Raw genomic sequence first — 27201 nt, 5'->3', positions numbered from 1 at the left:
ACGCTGCTCAGCCAGTACTGTTGGCAACAGCTTGCAAGCCCTCCCCTAACCACTCTTCTCTGTGCACAGTGTCACCATTTGAAGAATGGAGGCAACTAGACACCTTTGGGAAAACTGTGTCCAAAGCTGCCACCACAATTAAGTTGCTCAACTTTAGTGATACTGTGCCTTTACAACAAACTATGGTACAAGATGGGATCCATTCTTGAATTGCCAGATGAGACCTTCAAGCTTCTCCACGAAGGTGACGCAGCTTCAGACCAACCCATCTCTGTGGTGGTGGACATTGCTGACACCAGATTCCAGCAGATGGGAAACTGTGGTCCTACCCCAGCAAGGTTGGTTGAAGGCAACAGATGTTCAAGCAAAGGTGGTCAACATGCCCTTTGACCCAGGGTATAGCTTCATAAAGTAGATAACGCCTTAGTTATTAAGACGGACACTGCACAATCTTTGGGGACCCTGCAGCAAGTCAGTCTTTTTGGTCTGGGAAATCCCATTTCACCAGGATGTCACAGAACCTTCAGCCTTCCTATTGCCTGCAGTCCCATCATTCCACAACCTATGCCTCTGGAGACTCCTATAGAGGAAAGTCTCAATCATACAGAGGGAACCAGTGCTGCTGAGAGTCCTCCCAAGCAAGAGGATACTCTGGGTAAACGGGCCCGAATAGGCTGCATGTTAGGAAGAATTCTCTGTTTAGGCTGAATTTCCTAACCTAGTGAGTCCCCCAGCAGCTTTGCTGGATTTTTTGGGGTTTATTTTTTTCTCCTGCCAAGAGTGAGACTCTTTTACCCTCACTCTTGGACATGTTTGGAGTGTGTTTCTTTGGTTTGCCTTGTGTTGAATGGGCTATGGGGTCTTTTACTCCATAGGGCCTCATGTGTTTTTGTGAGATGGGTTACACAGCACCCTCAGTGCCGTAACCCAGGGGTGTCCTAGGGACCCCCCAACATAGACTCCATACCCTGGGACTGACTACTGTCTCCCAGGGTCTGTAAAGTCACCATTGACTTTACTAGTCTCAAATCCTGAACAGAACCAGTACAAACCATCATATTGTGGACGTACTGGCCGGGGCAATTCCATTGCCCCGGGGTCTGTTAGTCGAGGGGGCACGTCTCCGTCCCCCCTCATCGAGTTTTGGCTGGTGGCAGTGGAAACTACTTTTTATATTCAACCGCGAATATTTTCCTATGGGATTTTCCATTGTTTTAGGCTAATACCTTTATTTATTTATTTATTTATTTATTTACGGTAGCCTTGAACATACCGCCGGGTTATTTCTTTATTATTATAACTCCGGTTGGTAATTTTTGCCAAAACCTGATTCTAAAATGGCATTGGTGTTCACCTCTGTAACTCTGACCCAAAGTGGAGCCCTTTGTTCCACTTTTGGCGGGCTTCTCCACAGAAGCCCTCCAAAGTGGTGCCACTCTGTCTGGGGTACTTAGGAGGGGTGGAGGGGGATTTAGGCACCCTGGACTGAGTTACCTTGGTAACTCAAGTCGCACTCCGTCCTGATTGGCCCAAGTGGTGAGCCGGCCGGCTCACCACTTAGCATGTTTGAGTGACAGCTAGGCTGGGTGAATGGGGGTTTGCTGCATAAAAGCAGGGCTTTGGGGACTGGAACTTCAGAAGTCGCCACAGGACCTAAGAAGCCGAAGAGGGAGAAGCCGAGCCGACCTGCCGAGACGATACCACCGGTGAAGCCCTGCAGAACCGTCTCGCCACTTTTCCCGACGACAGAGGAGATCTCCCGCCAGAGAGTCTCCTTCCCTTAACTGGTGGAGACAACCAGTTGCTGCCTTCTTTTCGCCGTCCCGAAGCATCTCGTGGCCGCCTTGCCTGTGCCAAGCACCCTGGCAACCGGGATACCACTTTTTACCTCAACCGCGAAAGAGGGGTACAAATCCTTTGTGACCGGAAAACTCCACGGCTGGTCTCTTCCCTGGTAGTGCAACGATCTGCAGCTTTCCTCCACGCCGGGAGCACCTCTTCCCCTGGACGACGCCGCGACTCACACCCACTACCAGGAACAACTACCACCGCTGGAGGATCCTTTCCACTTTTAAAGGTACTGTGTTCCGCCCGGCCTCCCTTGCCACCGATTGTACGGGGTAGATTTAGCCTTCGGCTCTCGAACCTGGGTAGGTCTGGGACACCCTAACTAAACTTTCCAGAACCATAGTAAAACCTTTTTCTCTCACCTGCAAAGACTGATGACATTGTGTGATCTTGGGCACATTTTTCGCCTGGCTCCCTCTAAAGCGGGTCCCAAACTAATTCTCCTTGTTCCACCATTAACTGTCTTTGCTAACCTTATGTGAAAAGTGTTTTACCTTACTGCTCTCTTTATTTCTGCCTTTTCCCTCCCTTTTGGTAATACTTGTTGGAGTGTCATCTAACGTTAAGCGCTCACCTCTGTTTGGAAATAAGTGGGGGTAACTTAGAATTGTCCAACAAATGATTAGGGATGTACATATGAGTAATAGTAACTGTGTTTGACTTTCTTATCTTTTCTATTGTGCTAGTGTAATTTATGAGTGTACCTTTAATAAATAAGTCTATACTTTTACACCTAGCTCTGGTCAGTGTTTGCTTGTGCTACTGTGCCTCTGTACCTATTATGTATCCTCTGTATATTGCCTAACTCTTCTTGAGGGAAGTCTGACTGCTCAGCCACAGCTACCACAGTGAATCTGTGTGGTACAGACTGCTACCAAGTGGGTTTACTGCCAACACCTGTAGACTTAAATCTTTTGCAGTGGTCCCAGAGGGAACTGCACAGGTTTCTGCCTAACACTGCACAACCTCCCAAACACTTCCACATAATGGCGGGCACAGGACGCTGCTCCCACTCATCAAAATTGGGAAAATATCTCCACGGACAAGTGGATTCTACCCTTGCTCCGGTACAGCCTCACGCTAATATTCTGTATGCAACCATATGATAAACCTTGCTCTCCAAAGGTGACAAGACCTCCCCCGGAGCTGCAACTTGAATTACGTGCCCTCTTATCCAAAGGCACGATGGAAAGGATGCCTCGCACACAACTGGGTCAAGGAGTACACTCCAGATATTTCCTGGTGAAGAATGTCAGGCGGTTAGTTCCCCGTTCTGGACCTCCGCATCCTCAATACATTCATCTGGTCCCAAAACTTCTGTCTCATGTTACAACTTTTCCTGAGTCAGTTGCTGCAGGGTGATTTTCTTTCCTCCCTTGAACTGGGAGATGCTTACTTCCACATACCCATTCATTGCCACCACAGGATTCACGGTTACTGACCTCCCCTATATTGACGATTGGCTGGTCAGGGCACTGTCCCTTCCTCAAGCCCAACTACATAGCAAGACCATGATAACCTGATTGTCTTCGCACGGATGCTCCATAAATTACAAGAAGTGCTGCTTGCTTCCTTCTCGGCAGATGCGGTTTCTGGGAGTCCAGCGGAACACTTATGCAGTGTTCTCCATCTCTTGACAGAGTGATGGCAATTCTAGCAAAGACCAGCCTACTCTACAGGAAACTAGTGACATTGTTCCACGTCCTGAAATCTCATCTAGGGTTTTCTTCCGGTAGTCCTCTAATTCAGCACTGTCTGTTGCACATGAGGCCTGTTAAAGAATACCTAGATGCCCGCTGGAGAACTCATGTGCCTGGGATAAGGACCTCTTGTGCACCTTCCATAAAGCTCTTAGATGCCCTCCAATCTCACTCATGGTGCCCCTTTCTAGCCCCCAGCTCACCAAGTCACAGTGACCACTGATGCGTCCCTGGACAGTTGGGATGCACACTCCGGCAACTACTGCGCCAGAGGTCTCCTTCTCCAAGAAGGCGAACCACTCTACATATCAACGTCCTTGAATTGAGAGCTATGTTCAGGGCGCTGAAGACCCTCCAGCTCCACCTGCAAGGGAAAGTTTGGGTGTTTACGGGCAACACTGCTACCATGCTGTACATGATATATTGTATTTATCTCGCCCATACACAAGTGTTTCAGAGTGCGACGAGGCACGGTGGCGGGGGGGACGACAAAACAATGATCTTACTGGGCCCAGTGACATTGAGAACGTGCAGGGGAGAGGGAAGGGGGGAAAGTGCAAGGAGCAGGAGAGGAATGGATTGTGCTGAACACGAGATCAGAACAGGTAGTGCGTCAGCAGGTGGTAACTGCAAGAATAAGGCTCAGATAACGGGTGTCTAATAAGTGCAGGAAGGGGACTATAGGGTTGCAGATACCAGAGGGTAGCCAGGTGCCAAATGCCGAAGCAAACGGAGCTTGGGAGAGGAAGAGCAAATGCAGAAGCAAAGAGGAAGGTCTTGAGGTGCTTCCGGGTCTGAAGATGGTTCGCCTCAAGTTGCAGGGAGGCTGTTCCAGAGGGAGGCCCCATCTGAAGAAAGATCTACCCCAAACTTGTTTTTTGGAATTGCGACTGACCTTGAGGGAGTTGGAGGTGGAGAAGTGAAGATATAGAGTCGGAGGGTATTTCCGAAGCGAGAGTTGAAGGTATTGCGGACCCAGGCCCCAGAAGACCTTGTGGACAATGCAGATGGTCTTGAACTTAATACTCGCAGCCACTGGGAGCCGATGAAGAGATTTCAGGACTGGAGAGATGCGATCCCTGGGCTTGAGGCCAAGGACCAGTCTCGCAGTCCTGTTCTGGGTGAGCTGCAGAGGGCGGAGAGTAGTTGCATGCAGATTTAGAAAGAGGCTGTAGTCAAGCCTAGAGAGAACCAGAGCTCTAGAGACAGTGAGCTTCTGGGGGAAGGCGAGGAAAGGAAGAATACCTCTGAGGAGGTGCAGTTGGTAGTTTGACTTGTTAGAGAGGTCAGATTTGTGGAGAAAAGGAAAGCGTGGAGTCGGAGATGATCCTTAGGTTATTAGACTCTCAGGTAGGAGCAGGGGAGAGGGCCAAGCGAGGCAGGCCAAAGAGTGACAGGAAAGGAAGGTGCAGGTGTGCCGATGAGGAGGATCTGTCTTACTGGCATTAAGGCAGAGTTCGTTGGCAGCACACCACTCCTGGATTGCAGACAATCTGAGATGAGCGGGAGAAGAGGTGGCAGAGGGGAGCCTGAAAATGAGCTGAGTCATCTGCATAGTACAGAAAATTGGAGCAGATAGTAATGTGCTGGGTGAGGGGGTGCCAGGTATTGGTTGAAAAGCCAAGGAGAGGGGTTAGACCCCTGGAAACACCACAGGTGGAGAGTGAGGTAGGGGAAAGGAAGGACCCAAGTTGGGGAGGAGGAGGGAGGGCAGGAGGAAGGAAGGAAGGGAGGGAGGGAGAGAAAAAAAAATATATCTGGCGAAGGAACGACAAAGATACCCTTTTTGAGCTTCCTGCCAGACTTGGTGAGTAGGGAAGTTTAGTCAATGGAGAAGCTGGGAGAAACAGCGCGCCATGGGTGATGTCGAGGGAGGGTAAAGAGGAGAGAGGGGGGACAGGAAGGGAGTGAGAAAAGAGCAGATGGGTTGGGGGGGTGGAGCCGGACAGGAACGGAACAGCATGACCAGGTTGCACACTTCTGTCACTGGGCACAGCCAAAATCAAAAATACAGTACAGCACACAGGGGCACAGCTAAGTTCGAATTGGCAGCAAAAGATGAAATACAGTGCAGCCACAAGGGCACAACTAAATTCGAATTGGCAGCAAAGGATGAAAAACGGTACAGCAAAAGGCAGAGAGGGTGAGAAGTCCAGGAGAGGAGAGTGAAGTTAGGAAAAGTCAAGGGGGAGGAGCAGTTGAGGAGGCAACTTACCCATGGTCGTTCAAGTGTAGGTGTACAAACGTTCCGGTACCAACAGGAAGTGCAGGCGCGCCAGTCCCATTGAGCTGGTGGGGGGTGTAGGAGAACCTCTCAGAAGGCCCAGGGAGCAGACAGGGCTTTAGGAAGTGGGCCTTTGGAAAGGGGGCCGGCTAAAGACTGCTGATCCCCGATAGGCCAATTCGCTGGAGACCCAAACCAATCGGCAGCAGGCCGGTATGGAGTGGAGGACTCAGAGGTCCGTCGGTGTTGCTGGGCGACCATTGGCCATGATTGAATGCTGAGGAGGCCAACACAGCAAATGGCCCAACAAAGTACACACTCCCTTACTCGCGTGCAGGTCGCCTCAGGATGGGAGATGGGCAGACGTGAGGTGGTGTAATGGAATGCGCAGTGGAACTGGCGCATTCAGTAATAAAAAATAATTTTGCAAAAAAACATTTTTTTTCTTTTATCCCAAGTCTCAATCGTGTATTTCCTACCTCAGTGCAGGTGGTGATGGAAGCAGGGATTCTGCGAGAGGGAGCACCCTTAGGGTCTGTGGTTGCAGGGAGCCAGGTCCTCATGGCTCGGTAAGAGAAGCAGGATTGCACCCAAGCTGCACTCTCCGCAGAAGCTCAAACGCTGTGAAGGTGGGCTCTAGCTCACACAATGTACTTAATGCCATTCCATCTGCCAGGTATTCACAACTCAATTGCAGTTTCCCTTAGCAGGGACTACGCTCTTGCCACAAATGGGAACTCCACCTGACTTGGCTACCCTGAATCTGCCAAACCTGGTATGTGCCGAGCATGGACCTTTTCGCCACCAAGGAAAGTGTGAAGTGCCAGGCATTCATGAACAGATTCCCTTAACATGGAACCCCGCAGGATGCTTTCTCGTTTCTGTGGCTGAATGCCCCTTTATGCATTCCTGCAGTTTCCACGGATTCCGAAAGTCCTCAACTAATTCATACTGTGAACTTAACCTGGTGGTGCCGGCTTTGTCCAGACGGTTCTGGTTCTTGGAACTTAGCCTCTCATTGGTGTATTCCTTTCGATTTCCACTATTTTTCAACCATCTGTGCAGGGACCACAGAGCAGTCCTGCACCACGATCTGGCTTCTCTCAACCTAAAAGCCTGCCTACTGTTTCCCCGTAATTTGGACACATTCCTATACCTCTAGACTGCAGTAACCTTCTCATCAAAGAATGTGCACAACCTACAGTTTCATGCTATAACAGCAAGTGGAAGCAGTTTTGAACATGGTGTGCAACAAACCATGTTCATCGATTCAAGCCACAGGGCGTGCTGCTGTATCCATCACTGGCACACAGTGACCTGGCACATTTTACAACTAAGGCCCTCCTGGCCACTATAGCATTCATGCAACCTTGCTGTGGTCGCAGCGCCTAGACAAGGAATTCCTCAAAGGCCTTTTTTTGTGTTTCCACCTGTATGCATGCCCACCGCCACCTGGAAACTTGAATGTGGTTCCAAGCTCATACCCCGCCCCCCCTCCCCCTCCCCTTTCAGCCCTTACGCAAGGTGGATGAAACTTTCTTGTCCTGGAAAATGAAGTGACTGCAGTTTTAATATTTAAATCGAAACTGCTGTTACTGAAGATTCCCGGCCTGACAGTGAATTTTTATACATCATTTGTGAATCTATGGTTCCAAACCCATTGACGGACAAATCCCATCAACCAGCACCAAAGGACTTCAAAATCACGCTGGTCCTACTCCACCTCTTCAAAGCCTGCGAAATGGTAGACGTCTGGAGAGTTCTGAACCAACACACACGACTTCTCCTTCTCACAGGTGCACCGCATCTCCTCCCGTATTGACCTATTGCTTGTTAGCCCCCAGCTGATTTCCGTCCGACGACACATTAATAAAGGTAAAAGCGCTATCCAACCATGCCCCAGTAATCCTCACTTCCCGGGTGTATGACCCAGACCGTCCGAGCCCCCAATGGTCCCTTTACGATCCTTTACTAAACTATCTGTTGCTCCAGGACGCACGGACTACAGCTATCCACAACTACTTTGTAGAAAACCACACTGAAGACACGTCTACTGCCACAAGATAGGAAGCAATGAAGGCGGTCAAAAGGGGGGAGCTAATAGTCCACACAACAGCTTACTGAAAGTAACGCTCAAAGCTACAAGAAGCCCTGGAAAAAGATGTAGCAGAGGCAAAACTGCATAAAGGCTGGTCACCCAACGCGTCCCGAGTACTACATCTCGCCCGCAGCAAACTCGAAGGGCACTATGCGGAAGACACCGCTCAAATCCTCAGCAGAACCAAGCAATGTTACTATGCCAACAGTAACAAAACCAATACATTCTTAGTCAGGAAACTGGATAAGGGCCTCTCCCGGAACTGCATCACAGGCCTGAAGGACACTCAAGGGGTAACTCAATATGCTGAGGACACAGTTACAAATGGCAGTGGCACTTGCAAAGCACCATGACGGTTTCCCATCAATCAACAGACCAGCAAAAGCAGTATGTTGCGGAAGCCGCCCTTCCCCACCTCTCAGACACAGACGAGCCCTAGACGTGCCGATCTCATCTGAGGAAGTAGATGCAGTAATAAAGGCCCTGAAACCTAGAGCCCCCAGCCTGGATGGCTTCTCCCCCAAACTTTTTGAAAGCCCCCCTGTTAATGCCACTAACAGATCTCGTCACCTCATTCCGAGATATGGGAACAAGGACTCAATCGATGCAAGAATCTACCACAATACTTTTATTGAAACCTGGGAAAGATCCAAGAAACTGCGCCTCCTACGGACCTATATCGCTTCTGAACATAGATGCAAACATATACTGCAAGGTTCTGGCAAACAGACTGGCGAATACTCTCACACCTAATGGATATAGACCAGACTGGGTTCATTCTGGGAAGAGGTGCCAGGGATAATATCCGCCGAGCAATCGGCCTAGTCAAAGTGACATCAACAACGCATAGGGAGATGGCACTACTGTCCTTAGATGCCACTAAGGCCATCGAACAAATAGACTGGGCTTTTACAAAACTGATCCTGGAGGCATTCCGCTTCGGCCCTCTTTTCCGCAAAATGATACTGGCCAACTACAAATCCCTGAGAACATCTTTTAAAGTGAACCAGAGGGGCTCCACCCCAATTCCTCTCTTGTGTGGGACAAGGCAAGGATGTCCCCTCTACCCCCTTATTTTCGCTTTCATAATGGAACCTTTTGCCCAAAGAATTTGCAATAACCCGGCTATTAGGAGTAGACGTAAAAGGCAAACAATACAAGGGATCCCTATATGCGGACTATTTAATGGTCTCCCTCGTAGATAGTCTTTTCTCTAGCGGAATCCCTGGCCGAACTGGATCGATTCGAACTAGTGCCGGGCTTCTCCGTCAATTACCCCAAATCTGGGGCTTTAGCAATAGAAATGTCAGAGTACACTAAACGAGCTACGCCAAGTATGCCATCTAGCATGGAACACGAAAGCAATAAAATACTTGGGAGTACAAATCACAGCAACCCCTAGAGACCTCTACGCATAGAACTTCACTCTTCTGTTCAATGACCTAGAAGCAGACCTCAACAGATGGGCAGGCCAGAAAATCTCCCTACTAGGAAGAATCACGGCCTGCAAAATGAACCTTTTTGCCTAGATTCTTATGTTATATTATGTTATTTTGCATTTATATAGCGGCTTATATACCATTGGTATGGTCTGAAGGCGCTGGTAGGTTGAACACCCTTAGGAACAGAAGTTAAGATCAGTAGAGAGAGTCAAAGGTGCGTGTGAGCACCGGGTATGTGTGCAGCTGGTGCAGTATTTGTATAATAGCTGCTTCTTAGCGTTAGGTGTGGTGGTTGAGAGATCAGGAGTATGTGTTTGTTCTGGCAGGATTCATCCAGATCGAGCGTGGCTGCGTTAGGCCTGAGGAGAACGCCTGGCTGGGGGGGAGGGGGGGGGCGTAACCAGCAGTGTTTACTTAGAATGATGTGGAGTGAGCGGCGGATGTTGGTATGAGAACAGTTATACCGAATGGTGTCATAGTATCCCTGTGTTCTAGTTGAGTGGTGCTGTAAAGGAGAGAGTAAGCATGATGGTGTGATATGATGGGTTACATGATCTTTCCAAACGTTCTCTGCGTTTCAGACCATACTATATGATACTATATACGTCACGCAATTCTATGCGCTACAGTCGGTTCCATGCACTCCTATCCACTCCCTGCATCCCAATCTGCTCCACATACTGTTTCGCTCGACGCACTCATGGACTTCAGTCCGCCCCGCGCACTCCAGTCTGCCCTGCATGCTCCAGTCAGCTCCACGCATGCACTCTTGTCTGCTCCTAGCATGCATTCTTGTCTGCCCTATGCATGCACTCCTGTCCGCCACACGCACTCAAATGTGCTCTATTTACATTATATTTTTCATATATTAGGAGGTTTTATGCACTCCATCCACCTATTTCCCGTATCGTTCCCTGTATTCGAAGTTGTTTTATTCACCCCGTCCACATATTTCGCCCGTGACATCTTCATTCTTTATCCTTCCCATCAACCTATTTCACACGTTTCATCCATTTACGTCATCCGTTTCATCCACATACGGCACCTGATCCATCCCTATACGGCACCCATTCTATCCACATGTTAGCCGTTCCATCCACATATGTTCGCTGTTCCATCTACATACGTCACGCCCAGCATTAGTTTGATCCATATATGTGATCAATTCCATTCACATATATCATTTGTCCCATCCATATAGACTCCATCTACATACTTCCTTTGTTCTATCCGCTCTACGCATTCAGCAGCTCTGCGTACTCATCCATTTTACGCACTCATCAGTACTGCTTGGAATCTGGGCTCATTCGTTCTACGTACTCGTCCGCTCTACACAACTGGTCTATTATACCCGGCACGTCCGTTCCACTTTAGGCACTCATTCGCTCCAGGCACTCGTCCTCATTATGCCCTCACACACACTTATGCATTCTCCTGTTTTCCTCGCTCGTCCCCTCTACGCGCTCGGGCCCTCTACGCGCCCCATTTCACTCGTCTGCTTTATATACTTCTCGGCTCTAGACACTAGTCTATTCTATGCAGTCCTCCATTCTATACGTTCTTCCGCTCAGCTCATCCATCCCGTTCCGCTGATCCATCAGTTCCCCGCACTCATCCGTTCTACGCATTTATCGGCTCGGCATGTATTCCGCATTCATCCGTTTAACATGCTTATCCGTTCTGCGCACTCACCTGGTCTATGTAACTCCTCCGCTCTAGGCATTTGTCCGCTTTATCCCCTCGTATGCATCATACCTTCGTCTGCTCTATGCATTCACCCACCCTATGCAATCACGTGCTCCGCGCACTCGTCCGCTCCCTGAACTCACCAGCTCTCCACGCGCATCCGCTCTCCACACGCGTAAGCTCTCCACGGGCGTCCTCTCTCCACGCACTCGCCTGCTCCCCGCGCTCATCCAGTCCCTACGCATTTAACAGCAATATGCACTCATCAGCCTTATAAAGTCATTTGCTAATATGCAGTAATCCTGTTCTATCTATTCGGGCGCTCTGTACACTCGCATGCTCGACCCTGCCAGTGGAAATTCCTTTCAAACCACTCAAGCGCCTCCAAAAACTACTCTTCCCGTTTATATGGAAGAAAGGAAAGGCTCAAATCCCAAGGGCAGTAATGACTCAGGCAGCCAAATGGAGCGGAATGGGAGTGCCAAACCTGTGCCTCTATGTGGCAGCACAACTCACGAACACGGTGGCATGCTCACTCCCCACTCAAACCCCGAAATGGGGAATTATAGAACAAGCCAGGTGCCCTCTCCCATTGAGGTCCCTGCTGCATGCTTTAGGGCCAGCCCGCAGACACTGAACAGTCCTCTCCAATGAGAACCTCTTGGAAGGTCTGGGAATGGGCCTTACGAAAGAAAGGGATCCCTAAAGGGCTGAGCCCAAACTCTTCAGTCCTACTAAACCCAGACTTCACCCCAGGCCTAGTAGTGACCATCTTCAAAAATTGGAAACAAGGAATGCTTTAAGGGAACTCGCAGTTATACCAGGGTGGGGCCCCCCGTAACGTTTGAGGAATGCAATGCCAAATTCGCTCTACTGGAAACTGACAGGTTCGCATACACATGGATTCGCCACTGGATCTCTCAACCACAGATTAAATGGGAAGCTACTAGAACGTTGTGCCCCATAGAACTATGGCTGCAGTAGGGCTCCAGAAGAGGCCTTGTCTCAAGGCTATACAAACTGATGCAGGAAGACATGCTTGTCGTATGCCCCTGCTACATGGCCCAATGGGAAAAGGATCTGGCCCACCCGTTAGAAGACGCCACGTGGATAGATCTATGGACAAGCAACAATAAAGCCACCAGATGCATAACGAATAAAGAATGCGCACTTCAACTACTCTATAGGTGGTACCGCCTGGAGCGCCTCCATCACTTTAAGAGCTTGTGGAACCCTGAGTGCTGGAGACAGTGTGAGGTGCAGGGTACATACCTCCACATGGTGTGGGACTGCCACATAACCGTAAAATTCTGGGAAGAGGTGCTCCAGACCATTGAAGCAATTGCGCATTGCAGACTGCCAATGGACCCAGAGGTGATCCTGCTGGGAGCCCCGTTGGCAGACATCTACCTAAGGAATGGTCGGATGGTGACACTGGTAACCCAGCTCCTCTTGGCGGCGAAAATCACCATAGCCTGGAAGTGAGTCATGCGAGGGCCCTCTATTGGCACTATGGTGGTTAAAAGTTTGGGACATCTTGGTGACAGAAAAGATCACAGCTGTGAAAGAGGGAGGTCTACATTGCTTTAGACTGCTGGTCCCCCGTGCTGGAATAAGACTGAATTCCTGGCACTCACATTTAAACCAAAGCTGGCGGAGCAAACCCTACGGCCCTAGTGGAGGAGAGGCCTGAACCGCAGACTGATTGAAGGGCCATTAAGGGGAATAGGAGGGGCTGTGGTAATTATGTCAAAATTAAATACTGTCTTATCAGAAATTTCTGTAACCATTCTGTTACAACCGACCTTAAATTTGTTAAAACATTTTCTTTTAAAAAAACAATGCTGGAAAACAGGGTTTGCAGATAAGTAACTTATTTCATATTTGTACATGCATGCAGTGTACATCTCCCAAGTCTCATATGCATATGAAAAGTCACATGGGTCTGTTATAACAGGGTGTTTTCATACGTATTGTACATGTACGTAATGTACATCTTCTGTATGTACCGTTAGAGCATGTGGTGCACAAAGCGTGGCCTAGGAGTGTGTGGCGTAACGCCACAGATGTATGTGGCGTAAAAGTAGCATATGGGTTGTAAAGTCCTATGACATGCACATTTTCAGTACCTATGAAAACTCACATTTGTTGTGACTGTGAGTTCTCATATGTATACTAGTGTACATGTATGTTATTTACATCTTCTACACTTTGTCTACAGTTGGTATAAAAGATGCAGATTCATTTTGTGCTTACGTGGTAGGTAGATATCAGAATCTGCTTTTTCTTATTTAAGAGTTGTTTTTAGTTCATTAGATCCTGGAAACATGTAGGTGCTTGTCGAAAATTGAAGCAGGCATATTTTTTTTGGGCTCAATAGTTGTATTCATTTATTTCCCTGATGCAAAATACCATGTTAAAAGCTGCTCAAAACTCAATTTTTATTCTTTTAATTTTTTTAAATGTATAGAAGTATGCATGACAAATACAGTAATTTACAAAATTGGAGCAGGTGCCTCAGAAATTAACTTTCTGCATTTTTCTGAATTCTTTGTAGAAGGGTTAAAATGTTATAAATGTTTTCTGAAACTCCATAGACAATTTGACTTAAACTGAACTAGAACATCTGCTAGGGTGATTACATTGTGTGTGTGCGCAACACGCCACCGAGTAATCATTGCTGGAAGTTCACCTCCATTTCAGAGCCACATCAGCAAGGAATTGTGGGTATGCAAAATAGCCCAAATGCCAGCCTTTTGCTCCAGAAAATGGCCCCTGTCTTACTGGGGAAGTGCTACTTAACACATGGCATGATCAACCTGAGACAGACATTTCTCAAGATTACAGCCAACTGCATGCCTGGTTTCACTTGTATCATCCGTGTTATATAGTCTGACAGTCTTGTGGTTTGAGCTTTGGGGCTTGTTAAGCAAACACTAGCAATGTTCTACTATATAAGTAAACAAATTGTAACTCCTAATACTACTAACAAACCAAAAGAGTGTGGAATATGGAAAGCATGGGATTCTAAATGGCTATAATCTACAGCAAAACTATTACTGGGTAAGTAAAGTCTTTTTTTCAAACAAATTACTGGGCCTTCGTGCCTTATTTTAAACTAAGGTTTTGTAAGGTGTTAGAAACATTGGATTCAGCAATATTTAAGTGCTATAGGAAGGTACAGGTAAGATCCATCTGTTGCGCCTGGGTAGTTTGAGAATCTTTGAGGCATCAAATACCAGTCGCCGCATTTAATCTTAATTAAACTTATTTTATGTCAATTATGTTGAGGGACTGTAGAAATTAAAAGGTACTAAGTGGAAAAGCATATTAGAAGTTGGGGTTCCTTTTGGTCATTCTCTAAGTGTATATTAGCAGGCAGGTGCTTTTAGTTTTGTATTTATAGTAGACTATGCTCTCCCATGCTTGCTTAATGTAGATATTGTCTTTTTATTTTTCTTTATTCTATTACTAGGTTTGAATACCTTTTTAATTTTGACAATACCTTTGAAATCCACGATGACATAGAAGTATTAAAGCGAATGGGAATGGCTTGTGGGCTGGAATCTGGAAGTTGTTCTGCAGAAGATTTAAAAACGGCAAGGAGTTTGGTGCCCAAAGCTCTTGAACCCTATGTAACAGGTCTGTTTTTTGTAAGATATTGCATACCGTTGCATTTATGTATGTTGTGATAGTATTGATATTAACTTCTCTAACTGTTCCCAAAAAAGAAATGAAATTCAGTTTCTGAAATATCGAGAAACTGAAATACTGGCAAATGTTTGGGAATGATTGAAGGGTGTATTGATGCTTTTGCATGCCACATGCTTTGCTGAAGAAAAAGGTAATAATGAACAGTTACTGCATTCTATTTAATGACCTATTGAGATTATGATGTAATCTGCCTCTTTCTAAGCACACCATTTTGAGATGTATCTTTTTCTTTTGTCATTTCAATTGAATTTGTTTTACCTGTCACCAAAGAACATTTTAATTTGTATGTAATAAAGAAAATGATTTGTCTTTTGGTAGTCCTACTTTTGGACACTTGTGGTAGTGCAGGGTAAACTACCTTGGAAGGTTTTTCAAGGCATGTTTTACTTTTATTTGATGTGCCCTACCTAGGACCAGAGTGTGTTTGACCCCCAGCATCCATTAAAATATTTCTAAATAATATCCAATTACAATACTCTGATATAACATTGATTGTAGTGCGCTCACTAATTTGTATTTTTCCATATTCATTTAATTTTATGTGGGTGAAGTGACAATCTTATCTTCGAACGTCCAGAAGTTGAGCAGTTATGTTAAGGGATTTGAGTTTGGCCAAACCAACAGATCCTTATTTGATGAGACTCCTTCATGTTTGGAAGAACTGACAAAAATTGAAAGGAAATGGAACGGGAGAATCAGTGCCACAAACTTTTCTAAGTTTCAAGAGGTTTTTTAGTATGAATTGCCAAGAATGCAACTTTGGTAGTTGACAGAAATTTTGTGGGCCCAAACTGTCACCTATTACAGCCGATTGAGTAATCAGTAGGTATTGACACCTTTTTATAATCCAAACGCAGACGAGGATTCTTTAGAGGTGGCACCATAATATTGGCAGTAGATTGTAATTGTTCCCTCAACAAATGGATAAATCTCGGCCCCTAGAGTTGCTCATGAGCTAACATTGCAATCGCCATCTTGGGCTTTGCATAAATTGTATATAGTGTTTGTCTGGCGCACTGCGCATCGCTTGGACCATGACAATTCAGACTAATCCCCGGTTCATGGTGTCCACACAGTATTGATTATGTCTTTGCGTCTTGTGTATGTTTAAATGGGTTGTCTCCAACAGAATACTTTGCTAAAGTAATTTCTCACTGACTAGTGGGGTGTGCAGATGGGCCAAAACTACCCACAAATACCATTATGGAGATTACACACTGAATACTTAAAATATATTGCATACAAGAATCAATTGAAATGTATTTCATTAAAACCATGGGCTCACTAGACAACCTGGGTACCATTTTGTGTTCTTTCAAAGTAGTATTGTGCCGTCATTGCATATGCAGGGTGTCTAGTCAAAGGATTGAAAAAAAGGGTCGACAGGACAAAGGATCGACACCAAAGGGTCGACAGGACAAAGAATCGAATTTTTTCTAATTATATATATTTTTTTTTAGGTTTTCGTTTAGGTAAAAAAAAAAGGTTTTTGGCAAAAAAAAACGGGGGTGGGGAGGCACCCCCCCAAAAATAATCATTCCTTTTGGTTTTCGGTCCTTTGGTGTCGATCCTTTGGCCATTCAACCCTTTGGTTGTCGATCCTTTGACCTACAACCCATATGCAGGAACAGCGTCAGGAAAACTATGCATAACCAGCTAGTTAAATATGAAAGCCTAATCCGCTAACTCACCCCCGACCCCCTTTAGGACCTGAATAAAGTACTTTAAATATTTAGTGCATAAACTGCTGTTTGAACCTATATCAAGAAGAGATTTCAAACTGGTGGCTTGAAGACTGCCTTTTTGTTGGCAGTGAAGTCAGGCAGTGCCTCACAGCCATAGACCACCTTTCATACAGAAAAGCTGGTCCTTTGTGTGCACCAGGCCTTTTTTTCCCCAATCTTTCATTCCTTCTCACAGGCCAAGCATAGACTCTTAATGTTCACCATGCTCTGAAATGTTACCTGGACAGGACTAAGAGCTTTATAAAGGACGATAAGCTGTAGTGTTCTGCAGTTGCCGGCCCGGCAAGAAGGCTTCAGAGTCCTCTACAGCCCCATTGACTAGTTTACTGCAATTCCGAATCCTGGAACGTTTCTTGTAATGGCTGCAATTCTCCTGCTGTCTGGTCAAAAGCCATGACTGTTTTTTCAAGGCCATGTTCCCTGGTATGTAATAAGAAAATAAGTCACATGGGATTCCATTAGTCAATCAGTTTCTGGTGCCGCTGAGTAAGGTCATTGGCTCATAGGACCTTCATTCTACATAAAAAAAAAAAATATTCTAATGCGAAACCAGAGCGCACTCCACAAGGCTAATGGCTTTAAATAATTAGAATGTTTCTCAGACTAAATTCAAAACAAAACTCAGTTTGTTTCATGAAATATATGTATTTATATAACTAATTTTGTCAAATATGTATTTTTTAGTTCAATGACGTTCCTTCATACCAGCATTACATGAATGCATCAAATTGACAGCTATTTTGTGGAAAACCAAGATCTCATTTAACTTCCTTTCCATTTTTCCAACGAGTTTTGGATCTACCGTATCCTTCAGAAATCAATCCTACTGTCTTCCTAAAAAACAATTCAGTGAAAGGAAATGAATACTATTCCCATTTAGCCAACTTTCTAATGTCACTGGGTCAATTGCTAAACCTATGGCATTGTAATCACAAAAATGTACAACGGATCACTTGGCGTTTGCATCTCCAGTACCCTTTTAAGCTCCTACAAGTAGATATGAGTAATGGACCAACTTTCAAGTTATTACCGATGTAACCACATTTCTGTCATAAATAATTGTCTAGCAAGGTGCTTGCCCCATAACCAGGGACTGGTTCTCTATATTGTTAGACTTATTACCTTGGTCCAACCAATATTCTCGAGCAACGAGGCAGTGACTGAAAAATCAGCCAAGTGCCCTGCGCTCTGTATTTGAAGTCCAGAAATGGTGCCACGTTGTGTGATGTCGTGACGTGTGGCAAATCCTGGGACGGGAGATGCAAGCAGCCGTTTGGAGTGGTCGTTATGCATCAGATGCAAGTTCCTACCAACTTGTTATTTTTAACCATTCTCTCTACAGTAAATTGTAAATAAATCACTGTCCCCATCAATCCCATAATGCGGTATGCCAATGGGCATTTTCAAGTAATCGTATACTGAATCTACACTATTTCAAATACACTTGGTTCTGTCAATCTCTTTTGAGGTGAATGCCAAAGTTATATGATCAACATATTTTAAATCTTCCAAGCAAACATAAAACATCTCAAATGTGAGTATAAACCCTGTTGGGCCAACCCAACAAATTGATATGCTTGTTATATGGTGAGAGCCAAATAATCTTGATTCCACTTGTAGTTTGCATATAAACATTCTTTAATAGTATTCAAAAGATTTTACGAACTCTTCACGTGTTTCACCCTTTTGTTGTCAAAGGGATCATCAGGAGAGTATCTATTTCTTCACACTGTTCAATCTTGGTGTGTGCTGTCTTAAATTGTTTCTTCTTCATTTTTAAGAGATGCAGATCTATTCATGGTCCAGGTCTTTTCAGATTCTGGCCTTGTGTAATAGAGGTGTTAGCCAGTTTAGAGGGATCCGATTGTCCTCCTCTCTATCCAGCAGATATGATGCACCTACAAACTACAATAAGTCATTATGTTTGGATTCGCCCAATGGAATAAGTCCTTTTTGATTGCAATTGCTGTACACAAGCATAAAACATCCTTTTTATATTGGTAACAATCATAAATACAAAAATCTAATCAACAAGCCTTGCCATGGTCTTTCAGTGATGAAGAATATCCATCACTTAAGGATCCACTCACAATCTTAATCTCTCCCATTAGGATTCGTCACATGTTTAGACAACCACCTGGATGTCTGTTCGTCCCACACAAATATTTGCTCAAATATTTTCAATAAGGACTAGTCATGCAATAGACATCGATTACAAAAAGCTTGTAATCACCCCCCTCCCCCGTGTTTAGGGATGATTTGTTCCCAAATCGCAAACTGAATTTGTGCAACATTGTTAGCTGTTCCAAAATGCATTGATCACAGGTACCTTTGGTTATTCAATCTCACATTAGACTGATGCCCAGTTCCTTGTCTTCGCTTTACATGTAGTTATGCCCTTGTAGAACATACTGCATGGACTCGTCAAACCACAGACTACTTTCGTTGCATCACAAGTGCAAGAATGATTAGGCGGAATCTTTTGCCAGACTAGTTATGATGAGCATAATTTCCCTTAATACAATTACCAAAGTGTTGGCAATTGTTACAAGGGCAAGTGCCTACTGTCCTAGCAATAAACCATTAATTAGGAACATATCTGCTTTAACCAAATAGTTTCTCAGAGCATTGCTCTATTTATATGCAAATATATATATTTTTCTCCCCCCCCCCCACCCCCCTTGACTTAACTGTATTTTACCTGTTTTTTTACACGGTTGCATTTTTGGTCATTTGCTTCACTCTATTTAGCTCGACCTTGTCAACCCCTTTGTCAAGCCAATTGTTCCTTAAGTGATTTGTTTTGTTCGATACAGATTTTTTAAAATATATATATCATACATCCCTTATGCCCCTTCATTGTTTGTGTTCCAGATCAAGGCTTGTAATGAAATCTTCGACTGCAATGACTGGTTTTCGATTGGCCCCGTTCATTAGTATCATCCACCAATAATCCTCATCCATACTACAGTGTTCTGTGAACAGGTGGCTTAGATGTACTTTTTCGATTTAGTGCTCGACTCTTGCATTCAAGGAGTAGGTGTCTCAAGGTTTCCGGCATGTTAGTCTGGTCACAGAATCGACATCCATTTAATCTGGTTTCTTCTCGAACAGCGAGAATTTCGTTTCTTTTTAAAATGTTCAGTCGGGCTCTCATGAAGGTCGATCGTAATTTCTTGTTCGGAAATTTAAGTAGATAGCTTACTGGTTCATTGAGCTTTTGAATGTTAGCTGGCAAATGCCTTGCGGGTTTATATCTTATTGCTGAGTCCTGAGTTTTACGCCAGTTTTGTTCTTTTAGTTTCTTAGCTGTTTTCATGGATTAATGACTAGTTCCTCTTGCAAACTTCCAATTTCCTCGGGGCATGCCAGGTTTATATGCAAATCTGAAGGACATTTGCTGAGCGGAGGCTCCCTTCGCGTCCCCATGGGATGGACCCCACAAGTGGGCAATGGTACTATGGACTGGCAATACAGATATGTTAAACTTTTCCTTCTCTTCTGAATCTGTTAATCACTTATCTACTTGCCACAAGGAAGGGTGCAGGATGTTTGAGGGCATGTAAGGCACAGAGCAAACAGAAATGTTTACTCTGAAAGATGGGTTTCAGAATGGGGAACAATGGAAAATGACTCTACTTTTGAATTTAGACATGTCATACAACTGGTAATAAAGACTTGTTTTAATTGAGGACATAATTTGCCAAACCATTTCAGCTTAAACCAAACTACTGATATTCGCAGTGTATAAAAAGTTGATCAAAAGAGAAAAGCAAATAAAAAATATATATCTGTTTCCTCAACGAAAAGTTGAATTATTGATGGATTTTTGTTAGCCTTGAAAGTTGTATAAAAAAAAAAATGTTACACCAAAGTATTGTGCAAATGTATCAATTGTTGACCAAACAAGGTTGACCAAAACAGGTTGACCAAAACATTTTATATTAAAAAGATAACCGGTGGAGGCCACCAGGGGGTGCAGGCAAGATGGCTGCCTGGCCTTCGAGCTCCCCACATGGCCCCGGGAAATAAGCCACAAGACATGCCGTAACGCTTTACCAGCCCCGATTCCCAGCACAATCCGAGAAGGGGAACCACTGAGCAACAAGAGGGAGTTTGCCCGGAATCCGGAGGTGCCTCCGTTCTCCTGCCAGCTGACTGCGGACCGCGGCCTCCCCCACCCCCAGCGCTCTCTTGGAGGGCCCGGGAGGAGATCTGTGTGCAGACCAGTCCCGCTGAGAGAGGAGGAGCCGGCCCCTCTGCCCGCACTCGCCAGCGGACCAAATACTGCCAGGCACAACATTTCTGGGCGGTGTGGACCCCCCGAAGATCTTCTCTGCTCTCCAGCAGCCCGCCCCCCCCCCCCCCCCACTCCAGGAGAGGTGCGGTACATGGCAGCCGGCTGCAGAGGAACGGCGTGTGCAGCGACGGCGGCGCCCTCCCACACAGAGTACCCGAAGAGCGGTGCTCCCCCCATCACCTCAGGTACCATCAGCACGTTACGGCCTGGGCCGACCCGGGAGCTCGCCCGGGTCTCACCGCTGTGACCCGCACAACACCTCCACCACAGACAAGTTTCTCCTTGAAACGCAAATGGATACCAAAATTCAAGGAACTACAATGCCGCAAGGAAGACCACCTACTCAAGGATGATATGGAAAACCGGGAGAGGAGGAATAACTTGAATTTTCGGCCTCGAGGAGACCGAAGGTGAGACCCTGGTGGGACTGGAAAGTAAAATCCAAGACATCATCCGAATTGTCCTGGGATCCGACTCGGGTGAAACTGAGTCCACCGGGCTGGCGGCGGAGGCAGGGGCCCACATTCGGTCCTAGCAAGGTTTCACTATTACAGAGACAAGGCTAGTCTGCTGGAGAGGGTGAGAACTTTGCGTGACATTCAGCACGGCAATTCCAGAGTGACAATATACCAAGACCTCTCTGCCCTCACGCTCCAGATGAGAAAGAAATGCGGTTCCATCAACAGATGGTTGCAGGAAAAGGGAGTACGATATCGCTGGGGTCACCCATTCCACCTGGCGTTCGAATGGCAGGGCCAGAGATACCAACTAGTTACGGAAACAGACATTCAGAGGGCCACGGATGACCTTACAGGCGACCAAGCGGGATCGTCTGGTGACCAGAGTGGAACCCACAGAGATTGCGGCCGTGCCCCTCGGGCCCCCGACCTCTCTCAAGGGAAGCTGAAAGTCAAGGGCTCACGCAAATTTCGGAAGACCAGGCACCCCTCTACGGAGCGGGGGGACCCCACATGAGCGCTCGTCACTCAAGGCTTAATCGCCGTATCAAGGCCCGATTCAGGTCCTTCCACACTTTTTTGTAACCTCGAAGACCTCGCTGGGCGCAACATGTTTTTCCCATGGTTTACGGGGAGCTTGCTGTTCAAATGACTGGTCAGATTTGAAATGTTGCCCATTTTTGAGGCTGTTCTATGGTTCCATGGTGTCACACTTTGCGATTCTCCTCAGAGATCTGTTGGCAGCACGCGACCCTGCACTGTGACATGCTCCAAGAGGGATGAGAGTTGTCGATCACATGTCGGGGTCAGAGGGTTAATAAGGGAGGGGGCACCACCACCACATCCCCACTACCAACACCAATGGGCTGGCACGTAATGGAGAATGGCATGACACGAGGTGTCATACTGAAAATGTCTTTTCCCGGGGCCGGGGTAGCGACCCTGGTGGTTCGTTGCTAGCTACAGCCCCTCCTGGGGAGCAAGCGGCAAACGCCCCACAAGACGGGTAAAGGGGGGAGAGGGGGTGGAGTTTTTGATGGGGTTAAGGGGAAGGGGGTATTCCAGCTTGAGTTATGGACATCAATTTCGCAATGGGTTCTAGGCAGCAGACACTTAGAGGGGTTTACAGAGCACAAGATGAAAGATGACCATGATTGAAGGAAAGATAGGCATGCTGAATGTCAAGAGCCTCAACTCCCTGAACAAAAGGTCCCTTACGAGTAATTTGTTCCGCAAACAACGCTTAACGGTCCTTTTCCTACAGGAAACACGCTACAGGCAAGGAAAAGAGTCGAAAATAAAGGGGAAAGAGATTGGTAGTAACTACTGGGCCTCCCACAGGAGCTCAAAGAAGGAAGGTGTGGGTATTCTCCTTGGCAGGACGTTTCACCTCACGGAGTAGAAACCAAGAGGGGCTTTGGGGGTCGATTCCTGGGTATTGAGGGAACCTATGAGGGAGAGCGCATCATCCTGGCCACTTTATACGCACCCAACTCGGGACAAATATGCTTCCTTACCCAGATCTTTAATCTCATGGACGAATGGGCAGAGGGCGCCATTATACTGGTAGGGCGGGGGGGGGGGATTTCAACCTGATATCGGATCCCCGTCTAGATTGGTGGTCTGCGAATGGGGGGGGGGCACCCAAGGGGATTTCTAAAGATAACTTGGCCCTTCAGACCCTTCTGAGGGAAAACTATTGGGTGGACGCCTGTCGTAAAACACACCCAGGCCAAGGCTGATACACCTTTTTCTTGCCTCCGCACTGCACCTACACCAGAATTGACCTTTTGTTGATCTCCGAAGAAGGGTACGGGGTGGTGGAACAACCGAAGGTAGAAGCCATCACATGGTCCGATTACGAATTACTCATAGCCAATTGGTCTCTGCCCGTCTCCCCAAGATCTTCCCGATGGCGATGCAACGACACGCTCCTCAGAGACCCAGTATTCCGGGACTTTGAGGAAAGAAATATTGGCCTACTTCGAGACAAACGACACTGGGGAGACCGATATATCCATGGTATGGGAAGCTGCAAAGGCCACCTTTAGGGGTCTCCTTATCGCAGAAGGTTCAAGGAGTAAACGGGAAAGGGTTCTAATTGAAAAAAAAAATCTGTGCGGAGTTGAGCGGGTTATGAGCCAGGCTGGGGTGGACCGTGGGGCTCTTCTGAAGGAGATGCAAGGCAAAAGACAGGAACTCCACACGGTCCTTATAGAGGAAGTCCTTAAGAAAATGCGTTACACTAAGCAAAGGTACTACGAGCGGGGAGATGGGGTCGGGAGCCCTCTTGGCACAGAGAACCCGAGGTTGTAGAGCTGAGAGAGGAGTTGCTCATCTCAGGGATGCACAGGGCGGGACCCATAGAGGCCGGGAAGAAATTGTGGACTGTTTTGCTGACTACTATAGCAAACTCTACTCTAGGCAGGCAGGCGAATCACTAGATGACATCCGTACCTACTTGGCAGAACACCCCCTGCCTAAGCTGTCAGAAGCAGAGCTAGAGGCCCTGGAGGGGGAGATATCGGAGGTGGAGGTGGAGGGCGCCATAAAGAGATTGAAAGCGGGAAAGGCAGGGGGGGGTGACGGCTATACGGCGGACTTTTATAAGCAGACCCAATCTGTCCTGCTAAAACAATTAGCCAAATTATTTAACCAGATCAGGAACCGAGAGTCAATTCCACCGATGTTCTTACAGGTCCTCATCACTGTGATACCTAAACCCGGCAAGGACTAGATGGAATTCGGGTCCTACAGACCTATCTCGCTCCTAAACCTGGACGCCAAAATCTTTGCAAGAGTCCTGGCCTCCAGATTGGAACGCTGCCTTCCTCGCCTGATACATCCCGATCAGGCAGGGATCTGATAACATGCGGAAGACACTCCACATGCTCTCCTCCAGGGTGGTTCGGGTTGAGGGTGCACTCCTACTGGCCCTAGACGCGGAGAAAGCCTTTGACAGGGTCAGTTGGGCTTTTATGGGGGAGGTTCTCACGACTATGGGCATGGGCCCGAGGTGGCTGGGCTGGATGTCTGCACTCTAGTCCTCTCCCTCTGCCAGAGTAGTAACGAATGGGACCGAGTCGAGTGTTCACCCTCGAGCGCGGTACATGACTGGGGTGCCCACTATCCCCGTTAATCTGAGCACTCGTAATGGAACCATGGGCAATCTCGGTCCGCAACAACGAGGCCTTCGGGGGGGGGTGCGGGGATGTACAGATAGGAGAGACACATTGTAAAATCTGCCTCTTCGCAGACGATGCACTGCCTTACATTACAAAGCCGTCCCAGACGGTCCCCGTGATGCTACATGGTTTCTCACGTTACGGGGAATTGTCAGGGTACAAGGTCAACCTCGAAGTCGGTGGCATTCATAGGAGAAAACCTACCAGACCCAGAGATAGCCTATGTGTCACTTTACGGGAGGAGGGATTCCTGTATCTGGGGGGTCCAGGTGACACGCAACCCGAGGACCTTTACTCGGCCAACTCCCCCTGCCCTCCCCTCAGCAATCAGAAAAGACGTGGAAAGATGGGCGGGGTTGGGTCTCTCCTGGATGGCACGCCTTATTCTTAAAAAATTGTTATCCTCCCCAAGTTCCTATTCCTTTTCCAAATGCTCCCGGTGCTGATCCCAAAAACATTCTTTATAGAAACGAAGCGAGTCCTTCTCAACTTCCTCTGGTCGGGCAAAAAACATAGGATTTCTAACGAGGTAATGACCAGGCTGAAGGATGACAGAGGGGTGGGATACCCTGACCTAGAAACATACCATAGGGCTTCCTAGCTAAGGATTTTGCCCTTCCACTTTACCCCAGGTACGGAAAAACAATGGGTGGCCATGGACAATTGGGTTCTCGCGCCCGTCACAATGGAGGAGTGGCTCTAGGTCCCTAGGAAAAACATCTCTAGAAGTGTTCTGAACCACCCAGTCCTGAAAGTACTGTGGTCCTTGTGGAGGGAGGGAGGTTACTATCGCTGGCTCACGACCTGGCCCTCCCCATTGAGCTGTATCTGCCCCCCCACCCCCCACTCTTTAGCTAAGATAGCAGATCCAGCGGCATACCAAAAGTGGTTCGAGGCCGGCCTTAGCAGGACCGGCCACCTCTGGGTGGGGGGGCCCGTTCCTACCCTTGAGAGATCTGGAGGATGCCCTGGGAATAGGTACCCTGTCCCCCTTCCGTTATCTTCAACTCAAGGGAATTTTCACTGAACCATCGTGGGGAACACCCTCAGAAGGGACCTTACAGACTTCGAGAAACTTCTCCACCATCGTGGGGAACACCCTCAGAAGGGACCTTACAGACTTCGAGAAACTTTTCCTTTCTGCCAGGGGTTCCAAGGGGATAATATCTCGCCTCTACAAACTCCTCCTGTTTTACATCCCAAGAGACCCACCACCGGCACGCACGCAGTGGGGAAGGGACCTGGGAGAGGAAATCGACGACGAGAGATGGACAACAATGTGCAGGCGGGCCAACAGATCCACGGCCTCACTCCAATATCGCCACCAAGCCCTCAAGGTTTTACTTCGATGGCACTACCCCCCACAGAGGATTGCCAGAATGAGGCCAGGATACAACCCGCATTGCTGGAAATGTAAGACAGTGAGGGGGGGACTATATTCACATGTGGTGGGGGTGTCAATGGTCCAAAAGTAATGGGGGGAGGTGTTAACTTGGATGAACGGGGTTGACGGGGTTGAACGATCCTCCTGCCCCTGGCTTCTCCTCTTTGCAATAGACTCAGGTGACGGACAGGAAGACACCCACGACCATATGCTACAGATCATGTTGGTTGCGGCCAGGTGCTGCCTAGCACAGAAATGGAAAAATCCCGACATGCCAGGGGAAAAAGCATGGGTCACCAAAGTGCGGGCCATTTACGACATGTAATTCCTTACACATTTGCTTGACGAGGCGAAGTCAAACATTGAAGAGACGTGGTTGCCTTTCTTTGATAAATACGGGCGCCCTGCCTAACGTGATACACTCTGGCCGGGGGCCCCTCTCCCGGTGGAGATTAGTGGCCGCCCATTTACCCGACTGTGACCTTTCTGAAACTTGGCTCATGACTTTGGTGTGCTAAGTCATACATCACGGTAATACCGCTATGCTCTATAAGAACCCGTTAAACGGCAAATGAGAACTTGAACGGGGGGAGAGATGGGTGGGGGATATCAGGGGGGGAAGTGTTATAATTGTTTTTTTGTTATTCCATTTCCACGTATGTTCTGTGATGTTATAACACATGCGAAACTTAATTCAAAAAATGATTAAAAAAAAAAAAAGATAACCGGCAGAGTTCCCCCACAACACAACCCATGGAAACTAACCACCATTCCGTCTCTGCTCGCTGAACTTGGATTCAAAAATGCATGACGAATAACCCACAGGTATCTGAGAAACTACACCTTTTATTCTAATGGACATGGCAGCTACTCTAGACTGTTGGCTCCTCCCATACGACACTACACATCTCATCCGTAAATGTGACACACTGGCCTCTACTCTCTGACCACGTTCCCGCCCTACTTAACATCGAATTGTTAGAGGTCCCACACAGGAGGCCATCCTGGTGCCTTAATTTAAGGGCCCTGAGATGCCCAGACTTCCGTGAGCACCTAGAGGGAGATACAGACATGTTCTGGCAAACAAACCTATACCCAGCACAAAACTGCTGGGATGCATACAAGACAATAAGGGGACAATGTCTCTCACAATGTACTTCTAAATTAAAGAAGTGGGGGTGGGGGGCAGGAAAAACTGACGCATACAGGCTGCTGAAAAACCCCACGAACAACCCATAACCAACAAATGCTCGTGAAACTCAGGGGGCTCAGAGCAGATCTGAAACTGGTAACCTCTCACGCTCAGAAGTCCTTCACAAGCTGGTCACAAACATATTACTGCAAGGGTGATAGACCCTTACACCTTATGGCACTGGCCCTAAGCACCAGGCCAGCAACACAGATCGACTACGTTCGG

General features: G+C 47.1%; 1 protein-coding gene across 5 annotated transcripts in view; it reads left to right on the top strand.

Annotated features, from left to right (window-relative positions):
- The window catches only part of TFDP1 (transcription factor Dp-1), a 774278-nt gene that overhangs the window by 686797 nt on the left and 60280 nt on the right, over positions 1-27201 (top strand). For all 5 annotated transcript variants that reach the window (XM_069637131.1, XM_069637133.1, XM_069637132.1 and 2 more), the window contains exon 10: positions 14474-14640. In XM_069637131.1, the coding sequence (XP_069493232.1) occupies positions 14474-14640 (167 nt within the window). The remainder of the gene's footprint in view (positions 1-14473; positions 14641-27201) is intronic.

The sequence above is a fragment of the Ambystoma mexicanum genome, chromosome 7p (assembly GCF_040938575.1).
Source record: "Ambystoma mexicanum isolate Mex_15411 chromosome 7p, UKY_AmexF1_1, whole genome shotgun sequence".
NCBI classification, from domain to species: domain Eukaryota; kingdom Metazoa; phylum Chordata; class Amphibia; order Caudata; family Ambystomatidae; genus Ambystoma; species Ambystoma mexicanum.
The sequence above is the reverse complement of the archived record's forward strand: the minus strand, read 5'-3'. Positions and strand labels throughout refer to the sequence as shown.